The sequence below is a fragment of the Procambarus clarkii genome, chromosome 69 (assembly GCF_040958095.1).
Source record: "Procambarus clarkii isolate CNS0578487 chromosome 69, FALCON_Pclarkii_2.0, whole genome shotgun sequence".
NCBI lineage: Eukaryota > Metazoa > Arthropoda > Malacostraca > Decapoda > Cambaridae > Procambarus > Procambarus clarkii.
Window position 1 is genome coordinate 20,460,440 of NC_091218.1, and position 19,225 is coordinate 20,479,664.

The window sequence follows — 19,225 nt, forward strand, 5'->3', positions numbered from 1 at the left end:
TTATTTATAAAAAGTATTATAGAGGATTTGATAACAATGTTTTTAATTGTTATGGTATAATTTATATTCTTCATAACGCGATAGATATTTTAAAATATATTGTATATAATAGTAATTTTTAAAGTTAAATGTATTAGAGATGTCAGAGGATAATACCAGAGACTGAACATTGCAATAGAGTCCGCCAGAAACTATTTTGTTGACTTGTGAACGACATTTTTTTTTTAAAGACACACAAGGCAACGTTTTATTAATTACTCATAAATATTTCGAATTAATATATCAGTAATATTTTAGGTATAATTGGTGCTAAATTGTGAAATTATGGTGTGAGAAACGAATGAGGGAGGCAATGTCATGAGGCCGACAACGAACGCTCCTCACTCGTCTCGTCGCCATCTTGCGACGAATGTGAACAAAAGCTCGGGGCGCAGCCTAATTTCTTGGGAGTCTCTCGCTCCCAAGACTCTCTTGCCTTTATTTTACCCGGCACACTTCCCCGACCTCCGAGCCTGTGTTCGATTAGGATACAGAGCATTTTTACTGTTTGTGTGTGACATAATGGCTTGCTAAACATCAAGATGTCTGGTGGCTGTGTTAACGGTGCTAGGGGAGTTCTCTCCGTCCTGTGCTCCACCTTGGTGTATGGACACGCCGCCTGTAATGGACAAGAAGGCCGCACTCAGGCTGCCTCAGCTGCCTGCTAAGACCGGCCTCGAAGCTACTGGTAAAGGTGAGGTTGGGTGAGAGAGACGGGTGGGCAGGTGGCGTAACCCCCTTATCACGCCGCCATCACTTGAGGCGCCCTCTACGGCCTACTCACGCCCGTGACACCTCTTGTAGGGGCTTAATCTTCATCTATCCATCAATCTGGCTCTGTTGTCACTAATGGCAAGTGGAGGGGCGCGGGTGGTATGGGTAGTGGTAGGTGCAGGTCCCGCCCCACACAGTGTTGAGCCGTGACGTAGTGGCCCCGGCCTCCTCAAGACGTAGATTGATTGATTGATCAAGATTAAGTCAGTCTTGAGGTGTCACGGGCATGCCAGCCTAGTTACGTCTTGCCCGTAACAGGACATAGGCCGTGCATGCAGTTCTATTGCTAATTACCAGGGCTGTCTTGGGGCTCGTAGCACTTCTACAAAATTCCATTGTTTAAATGTCGAGATATTCATTAACCTTTTGGAAAATGCTAAATCTTTTATTTATAATTATGTACTTCCAAAGTACAGCATGCCAAAAATGTGCAGATAGAATTCTGGGATTTGTAGTAGTTTATATTTTGATTAGAGAGTGTACAGTTAATTTCTTTCTTACAAGAGTAATGCCCGAAACGCTTTGCGTAATAGTGGCTTTAGGCATTGTATGTACTAGCTATACCTATAAGTTAAACAATCCTTGTAAATATTTATTGTATGTATGTACCTTACCTAAATAAAATTGTATTGTATTGTATAAGTTGGAGTATACAGGGAGACAGGAATAAATTGTGTAAGACAATAATGATACCAAAACAATTTGCACCAAACCTGGCAAAGAGAACTGAATTTAAGAGTTTTGAAAGAATATTTAAAGGTGATTTATGTTGGTAATCGGTAAAGTAAAATTTGCTAGTATCTGGTCTCTAAATACAAGGTGTTTGCTATTCAAATCATATTTATAAATAAAAATCCTAGTACAGAAAATGGTATATGGCAAGAGATGTTTATCTATAAAATGACACCACAATGCAGTGTCAGTACAATTCTTTTGATAAAACCTTTACCAGAATGTCTTGCCAGATGTACCACTGCAGGTTGTCAGACTTGTTGGGACCCAAGAGCTGGACATATCACATCTTTGTAATAGTTTTGCCATTTTGCCATACAGTGTGTGACCTTGAGCCATACCAACTGGTACCTCCTAGATGTCAGGTTAACTAAAGTCTGGATAATCAAATTTAATTTTTAATTTTCAACATTGGGTGAATTTTGGAGGAAAATATAAGTTTCATATGAGGGACATCAGGAGAACCTGAGTGAAGAGTTCACCCTCTTCCCGAGTGTTTTCCAGGACATTTTCGGGTGGGGAGTTTGACTGGGGTGGTGCATCTATGAAATGATGCAGGTGTACTAAGGCCAGCTCAGCATAGGTCGCTTCCCGACACATACACTGTGAACATGGGAAAAAAAATCGAATGAATGAAGTGAGACGATGGAAAAACAAATGGACAGTTATTTCTGTGCAGCACCTACCCTCATTTCTACTGAAAACCCCAACTTCTCTGGGCCACTACCGGCTAAATCATGTTAGGGTAGACTTGTTGATTTTTGTGATTCTTGGACACAGTTTTTCAGAACAATAAGTTTTTACTTTTGCACACATGACGCGCATCAAAATAGCCTGTGTAGTTAAGGGGATTAAGTAATGATTTATGTATTTATGAAATTATGCATTGTGTATTTGAATGCTTTAGTATCTTGTACTGTATTATTTTCATCCGACTTGGAGGTAAGGTACAGTACTTGTTCGTGGTTACCAATACTGGCAAAAGACTGTTAATACCGGTACCTGGCAAGATTATTATCCATAATGCACTTTTCAGCATTACATTGTGATGAAAGCCATGATCAAACAAAATATTTTTTCCAATAAAATATATGGGAAATGTGGGAAACATAAGGCATGTGTATGCAAAAGTACGAAAGAATGTAAAGTATGCAAAAGAATGCCAAAATAAATATATACCCCACACTAATTTGTAGTCGCAAGACTACTGGGAGAGACTATTTGAGTTATTGCAACTTCATGTGTTACATTGGTATTCAAACACTGATGTAAGATGTAAATCTTCATTTGATGACTGCATTGCACTACTGTCCTTTATTTGGGTGCTGCTTGTAAATTACTGGCAACTTTATCATAGGCAATGTTCCTTATTCTGATTGTGTATTATCTGAAAAGCTGGGTGATAATAAATTTTTTTTTTTTAAGATTATGGAGGAAAGAAATCTTTACCACAACATGCCCGGAAACGGGAATATGACCGTCTCGACTCGGGAAGGAAACCGGTGGCCGGGCGCGGTGGGAGGACGGGCCAGCGGTATGTCCGTCCCAGGGAGAAGATGGGTGGCAAGGTAAGGACAGTCTGTTTAGATTTGTAAAGTTTGATTCTGCCATTTCTAGCTCGTGTATTGCTATGCAAAAATCTTGAGCACCCCCAACCTATTAAAACATTCATTATGGTAATATAAACTATAAAATATATGTACTTTTATCATTTGATAGGAATTTTCTATTTTGGGCTCTTTCACAACATTTATACCCATTATCTTTGTGGGTTTAGTTTGTCGGAAGTTAGCCATGTTCCTCCTATAACCATTTTGTAGGGTGGTTTCACAATACTGATGCAATAAGGATAGTATTCAGCCAGATTAAGAAATAAATCTCTCGGCCAGTTCAGGCGTTTATTGTGATCAGTGTTTGCATTATGTCCTGATCTTAATGCAGGTCGTAGAACTACATCTTTTCATGTATGGTGGATAGTTTAAATTCTTCATTCAGATTTTGTGTATATGGCAGCATCAATAATCAGTTTCATGGCTTCATTATGCATTTTCTAGTGGTTTTCAACCTAGTGCTGAGAATTAATTAGCTGTCAGATGACCAAGGTAACATGTACTGTATTGTATAAGACTGGCATATTTAAAATTGATGCCAGATATTACCAACAATTTTGTTCAGAGGTTTTAATTTATTTTTGTTTATTTGCAGTGGTTTATAAAGTTTTGCTGTTAGTGCCCCACATGGCTATTTGTATTGCCTACAGTTTTTCAAAGTGGTGATTATTTACTTCAAAATAGAAAAAAACCTTCCATACTTTACCTGGGTATTGTACTGTACTAAAAAAATGAGGCAGTGTACAGTGAGACACATTTGATTTGTATAGTTCTAGCAAATGGTTTAGAAAAGTCTGCAAATAGCCTCAGAGTACAGTAATGTACTGTTATGTTACACCATCTTTAGGAGAACATTTCAATAATTTGTGAATGTTGTGTATTGGTTTAAAAAAAACAACCCTGACAGTCTTGAATGCCATTGACAGGTAGAGGAAGCTACAAATGCATCGGATTCTGGGTCACTGTACTGCACAGGTGGCAAGAAGCAGAACATAACGCACCTGATGAACTGGTGGGGTCCAGGCCACAGGCCTCAGGGCAGCTCTGTGGGCAATTATCAGGGAGGCAGGGCTCGAGTGAGGCGCTACTCCAATCACACTCCCAAGTACAGCAAGGAACATTATCTGCAAGCCAAGTGAGTCATTTTACAGGAATATAATTAAAACTTTTTCACTCTGCAAAACCAAAGAATAAAAAATATATGTATATATATTTTTAAACACTTATGTCTGTTTAAAAAGTTTGAAATGGTTTTCTTTAGCTTTAAGTAATTATCATTTGTAATGCATTTGAAATGGCTTTGTCTAATACAGTTAATACATACTGTACTTAAAATTCTTCCAAACCAGTTGTTATTAATGAGCACTTAAATGTTTTCCTTGAATGTTGAATTAATACTAATTAAACCCTTATTATTTGACAGCTGTCAGTTTGTTGTGAATGACCAAGGAGACTATTCTGTGTATTCTGCCAATCAAGACCTTCTGGTTGACTGGAGCTTCATTGAGGAAGTGAGGCTTCACGTTTCCGAAGCACCTGCCTGCCCCATCTGCCTTCACCCACCGGTTGCTGCAAAGGTTGGCTTCACTGTGGTTAGCAAGCTAGCTTTAGAAATTGCTTGACTGTAGGTCTTGTAGAAAGAGAGCTTCAAAAGTTATTCATTGCTGCTTGTCAAAATTTATATTTAGGCTTCTGTATCGACAGAAAAGTTAACTAACTTTTGAGGAATTATTTGTTTAGATGGGTAAAACTAATTTCAACCTGTTGTCCAACAATTATATTGCAGCAGTTGATATTGGGTCAAAGTACAGAAAAAACTTGTATGCATAAAGTTTTCTATTTTATAACAGAACAGGAAAGTATGAAACAACCTAACCTTTCCTAGGCCTAGTATAGTACATACCCTAAATTAATCTTAAGATAATATACTGTACTGAGGATGGATTCCATAATTTGCAATATAATTATAAATATCTGAAGCTGTTGTACATTTGTCACTTCTGTTTTACTTAAAACTTAGTTATGGTACTAGTCACTTCTTTTTCTTATAAGGCAGAATTGTATTCTCCAGTGCTCTCTAGCACCTATGACCCTGCAAAGACTCTTTTGGTTAGTTTCCTTTAGTATGAGTGCCAGTATGTTGCTCACCTAACTGTACATGATCCTGTTAGACACTGTGGGGTCTTGCCTTGTACAATTGAAGGCTTCTACTAGTAAGTTTAGTTAATTTATTATGCACCCCCATACCCATCTTGTGGGCAGTAGTGGAAAGGGTTACAGAGGCACATAATGGGCTCAGGGACTGAACTAAAAGATGACATTTTCATATTTGACTAGACATTTATTTTATAGGCTTTTATAGGCCTTTTACTTTTCTCCTGATTCATAGTTGATGCCATTTTTTTTGGCAGTTACATCTTTTGTATACAATATTGCTTGGTTTCTTCCAATACTTGTCCTTGCCATTGACAAGTCTTGGCACTATACAGTACTGTATTTTAAGCCTTAAACTGTTGTTGAATTACATGATTGAATTTTTGTGAATTTTAGGTAACGCGCTGTGGACACATCTATTGTTTCCCGTGTATTCTGCATTACCTGGCGCTCTCCGATAAGAAATGGCGGAAGTGTCCTATTTGCTACGAACCGATCGTCAAAGAAGACCTAAAAAGGTAAGAATCCTGAATTGAAATGGAACTATACCTTATTGGGTGATGTTTAGCAATACTGTTGGGAGAATTTTGATTGGAATCCTTGTGAAAGACAAAGGTTAAAATAATTATAAAAGCCCTCTAAGAATAATAGGTGCTACATATTCAGAAAACCGTTTTAAAAACAGTTTGTACGTACCCATCGAACAAACCGTTTATTCTGTAAGAGCTTGCTAATTCAGACCTTGGTAGTTTTGGATCTCTTGTTAATTTGGCTAAAATAGTCTCTTATTCACTTGATTTGGAGAGAAAGCAGGATTAGAGTACAGTACCTGTGTTCCTGTTTGGTTACTGAATGATAAATGGTGATCTCTTGTCTATAACATAATAAATTAAAACTATGCATTAATAACAAAGAAAAATGAGTAAATATTGATACACTATGCTGCCTGTGCCTGTAGTCGTAGACAATTGCCCTGCTTAAAATAGGCAATTGGTTTTTCATTTGGAGGGGGAGGGAGACATATATTTTACTCCAGGCGGACTTGTCCAGATTTCTTAAATTTGCCCACTCGTGTGTTATCCTCTTTCTTGAAACTACTGTACATAGTGCCACTATATTAATGAGTCTTAACGTTTCTTCAATCGAAACTTGGATTACTTGCCAAGAATAAATGGTAACTGCACCAATTGGTGTGATGTTAAATGGAAGGAGGTTACACTTGTCAATTAAGGAAGAGCCTTGGTAGTTAAACTTTGAAGAAAAGTTCTGCTGCGAGTGTTACCAGGGAATTTGGTATAGGCAAGAGTCCGGTGTTATGTTGGGAAACGAACTGAACAAAACTGTACATGTAATGCATGATTGCTGATTAGAATGAGAAGAGGCAGCTCTGAGATTATAACAGAAAACCTTTATCTGCACATCATGCTGTTACAGAGGCTGTGTATAAATGATCTGCACAGCATCATAATGTGGTTGTCAATCTGCAGTGAAGAAATGAGGAATGTAGCTGGCAGGTTTGCAATCGGCTTGGGATTAAAATCTTTCTGGGCAGATGATTGGAGTGCTAGATTTAAATGGGCACTACAAGGTAGAGATTTTGTTGATGAATCAGTGAGGGCAACTTGGAGTTCTTTAAGAATATGGTAAATTGTTGGAACATTTAATTTAAAATTTATAATGGCAATAACACTGGTTTATTGGAGTTTGCCTGATAAAATTTTACCTATGATAGAAGGCAACTATACCAGAGTGCCAAGTGAATAATATTGTCAGCAGTGGTGTGTGTCAATGCAGATGGACACAAACCATGTGTGCAATCGCTGGAAAATCTAAGACTAGCTTTAAAAAAATTAGTCCAAACGGTCTGCTTGTAAAAATTATAATTCAAGGAATGCGTGTTAACTGGTTTGGTGTGTTTTGCAAGAAAGTTTGTAAACCTCAAAGTAACATGGAGTGAGGCAAAGTGAAGGTTTTACTTTGTCTTTGCTTGATAATTTCACTGTTCCACCCAATATTGAGAAGGTCATTGTGGAGAATTAAAGAACTTCAGTGATAAAGATGTAAACTCCACCAAGGTAAGTAGATATCTCTTTCCACTTCATTATTTTTGTGAAAATTCTTCCCTAACGATGTAAATTTGGTTGAAATGCAAATTAAGTTGGTTGTGGTACAAAAAATAGTGATTTGTTAATTAATCTGACTAATTTGAACGTTGCCAAATCCTGATTGGGGCTGTCTCCCATATGATTTCAAATTAGTGAGCTTGCACAGCTTTCACAAAAAGTGTTTAATGTCCAAATAAGAACAACCTCTCTTAAAGTTGCATTATGTTATTGTGGTGTTGGTGGAGGATACTTGCAGTGGTGTGGTGACCATTTGAGGGGCACTATGTAATGAGGTTGAGGTATGTAGAGTTGGTAAAAAGAATTGTGATCTTGGATATGTATGATGCCACCCTTCAAACTTTAAAATTTTTGGGAAGAAATGTTCACCTTAGTTAAAAAAAAAAAAAAAAAAAAAGGTACTACAGTAAAAGATATGGTCTTAGAACCACATTTTTTAATAGTTACATTCACTGAACAAAATTTGGAATTTCCAAAATGGGGAAAAAAATGGCCATACTTTTTTTTTTTTCAGTCATGCTTTTTTTTCAGTTGGTCTTTTCAGTCAATTTTTGGGCCAGATTGGTTAAACTTGCAATTACATGGAATTTGGCAATATTTTAAGTATAGTACGTACAGGTAATATCTATGAATTGAATGTTATGAGATAGTTTTCACTATAGTAGCTCTTCCTTTGAAGTGTAAAAATTCGTCTTTTGTACGAAATTACGAAAGTTTGTGCCTCGCATTTGCAATAATTTGTGTTGTAACTAGAAATGAATAGACTTTGTGACTCTTTATTTGCTATATGGTAGAAATGAGTGGCTTTGAAAGTTCTTCAAAAAAATTTCAGTGTGGTAGCCATATGCCACAAGGAATTTAGCATCGGTGAGGAAATAGAGCTACAGCTTATGCGTCGGGAGCGTGATTCTCTCCTGCCTGTACCAGCAGCATCATTCAACCAAGAGATTATTAAAAACCCACCACGCTTCAGCAACCCAACTGCTGCGACGCCTTACGCTAAACTGCTCATTTCCTCCAAAGAAGAGGTACTGTATTTCCTAAAGCATTAGAATTGAAAATGTGTATTCAGTGGAAAGTCGCAATAGCTGGTCTCTTCTTTTTATCAACTTGGCATAGAAAGTGCATATTGTACCTTAATCACTAACTTTTCAGTACTAATTTTATATAGTATTTCATTAGTCTTTCTGTAACTGAAAGATGCTAGATATGTATTAAATATAAACCTCTGGGGTGTAACTAATGCATGTGAATTTTTTTTTAATTGTTGGTAACCCTTTTATTGCTTTTAGAAACGTACAGTATGTAATTTCCAATCATATAGATTCAAAGTAAATGGTACTTTTTATAAAAAATGCAATCCAAGAACCTCATTGACTGCTTGGGGAAATTGGCATGCAAATGTATGTACGTATTTAAAAAAAAAAAAAAAAAAAAAAAAAAAATTGAGGAATTGCGATGTATCTGAATCTTTGGAGTACGACAGTGATATAGTGAATTCGAGTCGACTCCAGGTTGTGCAAGTTTTAACCATATTGTGGTCCATGGGTTAAGGCACACCTCAGGGGTGACCTAGAACACTTGATTGCATCCTGCTGTCTGGTTCAAAAGTTTTTCTAATAAGAGGATAATCTGGAGCATTGTGTGATAACATAATAGTGCTATGTAAGAAGATTGACTGACTGTAAATATTGATGGTTCCTGACCAAGATGGAAGAGGTGAGAGAACAGTTGTGTTGATAATAAAGGGAGTTTATTCAGTAGCTATATTGAGACTGAAAAGTGAATTTGAATTGTGGTTTACACTGAATACTTTGTGAAGAATATTATAAAGTGCATAATAGTGTAGTTGTGCCTATGGTAAAGGAGTTGTGTACTTGGGGCTCTGCCTTGTAGATACTGTACCTGGTGCATTTATATATCCCTGTCGGTTGTACTTAAGCTGTAAATGTAGGTAGCGTTAAAGTCTTTTACTGCAAGCGCATTAAATTTGCTTACCATCTACTAAGAGTTTGCATTTCCAGTTTCCATCTGTGAAAATTTTTTCTGCCATAACTCCTAGGGGGGGGGGGGGGAACTATTCCTCTTGGTATGTTTTGATCATATTACCTCTGGTCTGTCTTTAGTGTAGTTAGACCTCTTGGTGTGGCCTTTTCAATTGAAGATCCGTAGGTCTGGCAGTCTTGTCAAATCTTGTACCTGTTTTCATGCTGGTGCTGCACGTTTCAGGATTGGCCAAGCCGTGTAGTGTCTCAACGATGTATTATAATTTCTAACGGCCATTTTTATATTTGCCAGTTTTCTACCTTATGCAGATGCTATTTTATTTGTGCATCTTTGGTATTAACCCTTTGGCCTGTGCACCACAATAGTGCTAAAATCAGTAGAAATACAGATTATGATGTGATTTGCTCCTGCTGTCCATGTTCCTAGAGGCAAGTTTCAAAATACTGTAATTTTCACCCAGGTCCTAAGATTGTCAGTGTACATATGGACACTACTTGCTGCCATCTGTTGGTAACGATCAAGTATCTCCCTGTAGTGATTTTACAAAGTCAGTCTTCTGCAGATGTTAAATATCTTTTTCTCCTCCAGTAAGTAGGTTGTATATATGTGGTAACAAGTTAAATATGCCAGGTCTCTTGAGTTTAATTTGCTTTATATTTATATTTAGGTGTGTGCATGTGCGCATACATACCGCTTAAAGTATCATTGTTGCCACCTAGAAATATTCGGGGTTTAAATGGTCATCCAATATAATTAAGAATGTCGTCGTTGCAAAATTCCACTGGCTGTGGAGTTCTCGTGACATCAAAGTTGACTCTCATTATTGCTGTTAGAGAGTACCATGCTACTAGGGTATCGGATGTTGTTGACTGGAGGAAACAATTGTACATCGTGCGACTTGAATTTACCCATGTATGGATACTAGTTGCTGCTTTGAAGCTACTGGATTAGGTTTTTTATGGTCATCTTTAAATTTTTGTGTGGCATTTAGAATTCTGTGGCTGCCATGCAGTTCTGTTTACTCAATTTAATGTTCCTTCTAGTGTGAGCTCAAAGATTTCCTCAAGAATGAGACTGAATGTGGGTTAAAGTATAGATGCTGGTAGAAATGCAAAAATTAGAAAGTGTGAGAATACAGCAGGTAGCACATCCCATGCACAGTTCATCTGCAAGGGTTAACAAAATGTTTGTGTATGTCAGTAGAGGGCTGCTGTAAATATGTAGTTCAGTGGTGCTGCTTCTGTGATTACCTTTGTAGAAAATGTAGTGCTTGGAAGCAATGTGGTTTTGAATACCATTGGCTTTTTTTTTTTTTTATGTATTGTACTTTCCTGTCCCCCCTCCTTCTCTTCCCTTCATATGTGGGGGGAAAGGGAGGAGGATTAAGAGATGTTAAATGGGCTTAGCCTAATCATGATTTTTGTTTACATACAAATACATTTGCATTTATATAGGTACAATGCTACATACTAATGAGAGAGAAGAGGGATTTGGAGGCTCAGCTAATAGAAGAGGGGGATCAGCCCGAGGCGTGCTTCATTGACGAGGCCCTGTCACTCCTTCAAGCCCGTCAAGATTCTTTAAATTCTGGAAAGTGTATTGAAGACCTGCTTAATAAAACTGGTGGACTGGAAGCTTTATCACTGTCCAGTCCAGAGGAACAATCGTCAGGTGATGGTGCATCTTCGGTGGAAGCTCCATCGAGTCCTGTTTCTACTGCTGAGGCAGAAGAGTCGATGCCAAGTGAACCTCCACCAGAACAAATTATACGATCAGATGGTGGCAAACCAATCATTACTGTAGAAGATTTGGACATATCACAGCTGCAACCAATTAATCAAAACGCTACTGGGAGCCAGGTAAGCTAATGCGTGTACTCTCTAAAATACTTGGGTAGCTTTTGTTTAGATATAAACATTGTGTAAAAGGGCAGAATAGCGTGAAAACAAACTTGAGCCCCAATGCCTTCCTCCCTCCTAGGTGCTTTCCCATCAGGGAGTGGCCGTGGCCAAAGTTTCTGCCACGGCCCGAACTATCACATGAGAATTTGTTTTTCTTCTTCAGAGCTCTGGCCCCAATCCTGCTAACTTGTTTCACTCCTTCCTAATATTGGTTGTGCCTGTATCATAGGTCCCCCTTATTGTCATTGTAAAATCCATACCACCTTGGTGTATTGTGCTGTGCACTCTTCATGACTGCACTACACTCCTTCACTGCTTTTGAATTGTACCACATTTCAGCCAGTTCCACATTGCTAAACCCCATGACATGGGTTTAGCAATGTGGAACTGTATTGTTTGTGACTTGCATCACAATGTCGGTAGGTTTTTTAGAACTAATTTCCACTGCTTTGTATGTCCAGGGCTGGGAGTAATATACCAAATGTTCTTTTTTTAACTCCAGTGCTAACATTAATTTTTAATTGTAATATTTGCCTCTCGTAGCACTCGACCATTTATTATCCACTATTTTTCATACCCTATATTGTTCATTTTACATCGTTTAAGTATTTAAAATTTAATAGCTTTCAATATTTCTTCCCTAATTTTTATATTAGCTCAAATAGCTCTGACCACTCAAGATCTGACAATTCAGTGTATCGTTAGAATGGTATAGTATCTTGTTGCCACTAACACTAGTTCCTTTATCTTGCTTCCCTAGCTGTTAGAACAGCTTATTCTATATTCTGAGGGTTAACATTAACTACTTGTAATATATTCTTCACGAAGATCTTCCAGCTCCGTCAAAATCCTTGCAATTTTGCACGGCTTGAGTGGTCCATAATGTGGTCATGCTGCACATTCAGTGGCTGGAATGTGATGTGCACAATATCTAGCACATCTTTTTACTAAGAATAACATTTTTTCGATATAGCAAACGATTACTAGATGTGATTAGCGGCAAATATTATCGCAGAATTGGTGGGACATTTAAATATTGTGGGGCGACAAGTTGTATCCAGACGATGGGAGCCGTGTTTCCAATTGCTTCAGAATGACAGCCTCTGGCCTGCCCTAAATATGGTAACAAAGAACACTATAAATAGTATTATTGTAATACATAAAGTTAATAAGTTACTTTTCTTTTTTCCAGGCACAGCGGAATGTTCCTAAATCAACCTTTTACTTCTATCAAGCCAGCAATGGAGCACAAGCATACCTGCATGCTCTTAATGTGCAGATGCTGGTGCAGGAGTATGGTGCCTTGGAAAACTGCCCTTCGATTATTAAAGCCAAAGTGGTGGAGAAGGCAAGTAAAAAAAAAAAAAAAAAAAAAAAAATGTAAAAGTGGCATCAGTTTACATTCACTTGTTGAATTAATTGACCATTTGTTTGTGATAAATTTCTTAATGTACAGTACTTTGTTAAAGGTTTTGTATATACTTGTGTGTAATTTTTTTTTATAATGTAGGAGTCAGTGTCCATGACGGAGGAGCTTCGTATGCGCCTGAGATACTTGCGTCACTTGCCAGTGACTTGCAGTTTTGATGTTGTAGAAGTGTCTCTTCCTCTCCCTGTTGTGTCCAAGCTCACACTAGCAATGTTCCAGGTAGGATTTAACTTTTATTTGATTTATACCAATGGCAGTTTTTCATGGAAATGAGTAATTCTTGTATTAATGTGGAAATGTGAATTAAATTGGTTGCAGTAAATTTCCCCTTCACATTCATCATAAGAACTAGGGGCAACCGAGAATGCGTAACTTGTGGAAATATAAAAAATATAATCCTAATTAGTGAGCGATTACTGTAGGTGCAGAAAAAACTTGTCTAATGGGTAGAGGTGCTAATACAAACATGGATGGATTTGGTGTGGAAAGTGTGCAATATTGTACGTTGGTTATGTCTGTGCAAGAGGTCTGTGCAAGAGTACATCAGTTGGGAAACTAAAATGGGAGAATGCTACAGATGTTGAATTACGTGCAGGAATTAAATAGGTTGCCAGGGAAGGAAAGTGTCTGGTGTAGTGAAAACCATTGTTGGATAAAGCATGTTAAAAGTAGACAGTGATGTACAGAAGCAGTAGTGCTGACCCTTGTGAACATTTGCAGGGCAATTGAAGTTCGAACGTAAAAAATGGTTAGAAATAAATCGTGAGAAGCATATGGGGTGTTGGCCTCATTCAGCCTTGAGAAATGATATTCTGCTTGAAATTCCGCTTTTAAATTCTCTGCAGTGGTTTGTTGGGAATGAAGAATGCATAGCTCCGTCTAATAGTTTTAATTTTATTATAGGATCAGATTGATTCAAGGCAACGTAAACGCAACAAACGAGCACGTGAAGAACGAAAAATAGAAAAGCGTGTGCAGGCAGAGGAAGATCGCATGATGGGACGCAGCAAGGGAGCCACCAACCTTAAGATTGGGTCTTTGAGACAGTTTCCGTCATTCTGTGATGATTTTCCATCTGGGTATGAATATTTTTTTTTTTTTTTTTTTTTGTTCCAATATAAATTCTTCACTTAACCATACTGTTCTTAACTTGAGCTAACTGTACCACAGTTTAATCTTTCCTTTTGATGGACTTGCTGATGGCAGTGGATTAATTATAATTTGCATGTTATCTGATTCTTTATAAATGAGACTTCCATTTAAAAAATGGCAATTCCTTAAGCTTGCATATTTTAACTTGTGTACATGTGCTATGCACACGTGATTTTTATTTCTAGTACAGTAGTATAATTATTTTGTAATGGGTGTTTATTGACTCTACTGTATTTTCTTCAATTATGGTTGTTTACCTTGGATTTTATTTTACAAAATATCCTGCAGGCCCAGCAGTGAGATAAATGATGGGGCAAATTCAAGCTTGGAGCAGTTTGGAAGTGAAACTGGTAGCAGTCCTGGTAGTGATGTGTTGGGGAGTTCCTGCAATGACACGACGAGTACTGGCATGTCTTTTGCGAAGGTTCGTTTACAAGAAATCCAAAATGATTCAGAAAATTTGAGGGAGGAAATTACCAGTAGTTTAGAAGTCTTAAATTTAAATACTTTGCTGTTAATTATGCACATAAGGTGGTGCAATTTGTTTGTAATGTGTGCAGTAGTAGTATTGTGACGTTTTAAGAGTTCATAATTGTGGGAGTTGCATTCGATGAATGGGAATAGCCATAGAATAGATTTACTGAAGCTGTAACAGAAAGGGAAGGATATGATGTACAGCAGTTATTCTGATGAACCTCCTTGCTGAGCATTTTGTGTAAACCTGTTTGACTATTTGTATTAAGTTTGCTTTCAGAAGTGTCTAAAACTGAGAGGCTCTTTGTACACGAAGAAAAGATATTTTAAGAGAAATGCTCAAATGTTATCAGTTTGTGTACATTACATTGTAAAAAAGGGGAGAATAACTTCTTTATGGAATTGGTTTAGACCCCTCTGTTATGAGGACAAAGACTTGAAGCTTCCTTCCCATCTACTGCTTGCCAGCAGCTAAATTGTAATAAAATAGGGTAATATTTTTATTTAATCAACCATCGGTCATTTTCCATTCTCATCTTGGCTTTACTCTCGGTTAAAGTGGCTCTCAAACCCTCCGAGCTGCAACTATAGTAGATGCATCAAAACAGTTGCCCAAATATCAGGGAATTGGGTGAATAGTCTCAAACCAGTATTGCACAGGAAGAGGATTATAATGGGCAATTTAAACTTGCTTTAATCTTGATAACATTAATGCCATGCATGAAGGAACAACGTATGGAAGACGTGTAATGTCTAGCATAATGTTTGCTAGTAGAATACTGTAGTTTTACAATCCTAGTCTGCCTGTTAAAATTTAGCTTGTTCAAATTTTGCAAGTTGGTCAGGTCACTTGATCTAGTGACTATATTTTAGATTCAAAACCAAAAATTTATAAAGTCCAAGGATGTATTTAATTGCAAAATTTACAGGGTAGATGAGGGTAAAGCTTTTAAGATTTATAATTATTTTAGTGTAATTTGGGTTTGCAAATATAGTTCGTTCATATTTACAGCCTTCCATTTTACAAACTTTTTATTTAACAGTAGTGCAATCTTAAATTAATTGATTTCCTTTGCTTTTATTTCAGATGATTAGAGAAGGTCAGACACGGGTGCAAGCATTCTCCAAATGAAAGTGTCAGCATAACGGGTGGAGTGTGGCCCTCACTTGGAGGACCAGGCTTGAGATCAACTGAATCTTCTGCATCAAAATGGAATAGTGGCAAGTTATAATTTCATAGTTGAGGCGGATGATTGCAATAATTAAATTCTAGTGACAATGAAGACCTGATAATCACCTAAGTGTTATTGCCTTTACAATATCAGGCTTTTTTTTTTTTCCAGAATAATTATTAAATGACTTTCTTTTGAAGTAAATATTGTTGGGCTTGTTAGCATAGTTAGTGAGGCTAAGAGTATTCAGTCTGGCCATGGTTTAAAAAAAAAAAAAAAAAAAAAAAAAAAAAAAAAAAATTTGGATGCAAAAGGAAAGTTGAAATGACAAATACCTACATATTTACTGGTTTGGGGTGCTGTAGAACATGGGTGTAAGGCACCCTCTGCTGTACACACAACCTTGTATCTTGTTGACAAAATCTTGCATCTTGTTGACACGGCAGCATGTGTTTCACGCATCCAAGATCCAGTGATGAACTTGGATGTTTCTAAAATTGTTTCTTTACATTTTAGTTCATTCACTATATGGTAGTATGTGTTAAATAACTAGATTTACATAAATGCAATTGACAAAAAAATGTGTAATGAGTACATTAACATTTTAAAGATATATTTAGGCCTACAATGAATGAACGTGTATACATTAATAAGAACCAAGGGTAAGGCTTAGTTGGTTCTTAAAAGGCGGCTCCTGTTTATATCCTCCCAAACTCGTTCATGTATGGGCCTATTCACCCATACGAGGATATAAATAGCTGCCTAATATGGGCCAATACGCCTCCTGTGGGTCATTAATATGTTCAAATGATTGGCTGATCTAGTATACTTCATTACAACTACAGTATATAGTTGTGAAAACCATATGACCATAATCAGTATACGTGTCGTGTAATTATAACGTAATTTTTATACCGTGACAAACGGTATTGCCTTGGTAATGTTTGACATTACTATTGGGGGGCAGCCAAGGTAACCTCGGTGCATCCATACCGTTATTATATCTAAATTAGCATCCTCAATATAACACCCAGACAATAATTGTTGATTTAAATGATAAGTTAAAGCAAACTGCTTTAAGTTCTCAAAGCAGTTTGAGGGTTAAAAGAGTTTTAAACTTTTGCTTCTATTGACATTAGTACCTCGATGTGTTATACCATCTAAAATATCCTCATTGTTTTGCTAACCATAATATCTGCCACTGAAACTCTGGCAATGGTTCCACACTTAAATTATACTACAAAATTGATTGAATAGACATTAAATTTTCCTTTTTCAGTGAAAGGACAATTTGCTCACATCCCTGTGGAATTTTTTTTTTATTGGTGTAAATAGCTGTATTTTGGAGAAATGCTTAAAATTTTATAAAGATTGTTTGACTTCACTTGCCAAACATTGGCTTACTTTAACTATAGGAAATTTATTAGAATTTTCCTTGTTGACTCTATTTATAGATACAGTGCACTGATAATTTAAATTTTAATATGGTACTGGATGATAATGGTTTTATACTCTCATTTGAAATTGTGTGCTAAAATTAGGTTTATTAGCACTGGTACAAATAATGGAATATGGTATTGTAAATATGCTTGATATTTGGACAAGTGTTTCCATCTATACAGTGTATACACTGAAGTCTTTGCCATTGTTTCTTCACGCTGTATTACCTTTCAACTTTTCAGAGAAATACCCAGTCTGTGATTCTCTACTTTAATCATGTGCTTGCAGGTAGTTCACATGGCATTAGCAGCTGTCCTTGGGAAGGGAGGCAAGGAATTCGGTCGAGTGAATTGTTTACAAATGATGGGAACTTGAGTGAGGAAGAGGAGGAGTGTTTGGCTGTACCAGAATTCAAGCATGCTTTTAGTGCTGGTGTGGCCAGGGCTTTAGATGCTGCAGCAGCAAAATCTGCAGGTGAGCAGAGTTTTTTCTTTTTACCCAGACCAGTATGTGCCATTTTCCTAAAATTGCTCTGCTGTTCTATGGTACAAGGGTTCCTTGCAAAGTACATACTATATTTGGGGTCAAGAAATGGATAAGCTTTCAATTGGAATTTATTTCATTCTTTTGTAAGACATGTGGAATTGAAACTTTGCATGAAACTTTAAAGTTGAAATGTTAGGAATAACTTGCTATAGTCATAATGACTTGATGCTTTCTCCTGATCCACAGTAAGGCCACCTTACTGTGGCCCTAAGTCTGTGTCTGTCTGTGTACATAAGTGGTGATTCCATAAACTTAATGTACTAGTTTCATATGGTTTGATGACATCAAAAGCAGTCTTGCATAGTCATTTTCTTTCTGATAAGTTTCTAATGCTTTGATGAATGATCCTGTGAATTTTTTTTCTTTATCCAGCAAAGGCAGAAGAAACTGTGGCAGGAGGCAAGAAGGGGAAGAAGAAAAAGAAGCAGAAGGTTGTTTTGTTCTCCTCTGGAGGCCTGAACTAGTCTTCCTCCAGGCACCATCACTCTTGTTGTGGACTCAGTGCTCTTTGTGTGGGATAGTTTACATCTTGTACTTATTGTCCTCCTGATTTTCAGACTTGATCAAATAATTTTGTTACTTGAAATTCCTCGGTGCCTGGGTATTTGTCATTGTTGATGCATACTGCCTTTTTAAAGTTGGGTAAATTTTAATTCATTATTTTAATAAAGGTGAAATTTGTTATAAATTTCAGTTTATGTAACGATTAGTTAGGTTTCACATTACTGCCATTCATATAATCATACATTATGCTATGTTCCTAACTGTGATGAGCTAATGTCATCTTGTATGTGCGCCCCTTGCATCTTGCGTGCAGCTCCATTATGCTATACTGGCTTAATGCCTTTGTTCAATGGCTTTTAAATTTATGGTTTTCTAAATATCACTTTGGTATTACTTTGTAGATACATCCATTGTAATGCTTATTGTATGGCACTGTTAGATTTCCATTGTTTTCAGTTTTTCCAAGCCGCTTATTTAATTTAACAATATGCATATTGTACTATGTACAGCATAGTGTGTGAAAACATGTATGTACTAATTGCTGAAAACCAGTATAAATTAAATGTTTCTTTCAGTAACATTATTGCTTGTTTTAAAATCTTGATTTCAGTAGAGCTAGTTATCATAAAGTTTCCGAAGTATGGCTAATGTCTCGACATATTGCTGACTAGTATATTTTGTGATTGAGAAATAAACCTTTTTATGACCTACATCTTGTCAATGGCATATGTGAATTTGTACCATTTCTGTAGCAGCACCTGTTGCTTTGGAGTCATTGAATAAACTAAAAAATCCTCGTACTGCTTTTAACTACCATACTAAGACTTCTTGATTCTGATTCTTTAATTTCTCTTTCTAGATGTTGGAGAAATTTTAATGTTCAACATGAATTTTTGTATTAAAAGACTCTTGGGTAATCGGCTTAACTTTATAATTAACCCCCACCCTGTAGCTACGGTTTCAGATGGTTTCCTTCATGTGTGTAAACAAAACGATGATACCAATGCTACAATGAGTATTTTTGTGTGCATGCATCCCCATTTTAATGGCAGATGAGATTTGTTAAAACAACCTCCGTCCACAGCTTAACCCTTTGGCTGCACCCGAATGAGACTACACCCATTAGGGAAGGGGGGGATATATAATGCAGTCCCTGATCATGGGTTGG

General features: G+C 37.0%; 1 protein-coding gene across 1 annotated transcript; it reads left to right on the forward strand.

The window, feature by feature from the left end:
* The first annotated feature begins 376 nt into the window (after positions 1-376).
* Positions 377-18,854, forward strand: LOC123772093 (E3 ubiquitin-protein ligase RNF10). Its single transcript, XM_069311177.1, is given in 16 exon segments — positions 377-733; positions 2,971-3,113; positions 4,082-4,290; positions 4,579-4,732; positions 5,706-5,827; positions 8,265-8,460; positions 10,894-11,298; positions 12,533-12,688; positions 12,851-12,988; positions 13,673-13,848; positions 14,210-14,345; positions 15,483-15,512; positions 15,514-15,620; positions 16,649-16,659; positions 17,332-17,481; positions 17,926-18,854. Coding segments are annotated over 16 exon segments (2,313 nt in total). The 5' UTR covers positions 377-645; the 3' UTR covers positions 18,018-18,854.
* Positions 18,855-19,225: the final 371 nt, after the last annotated feature.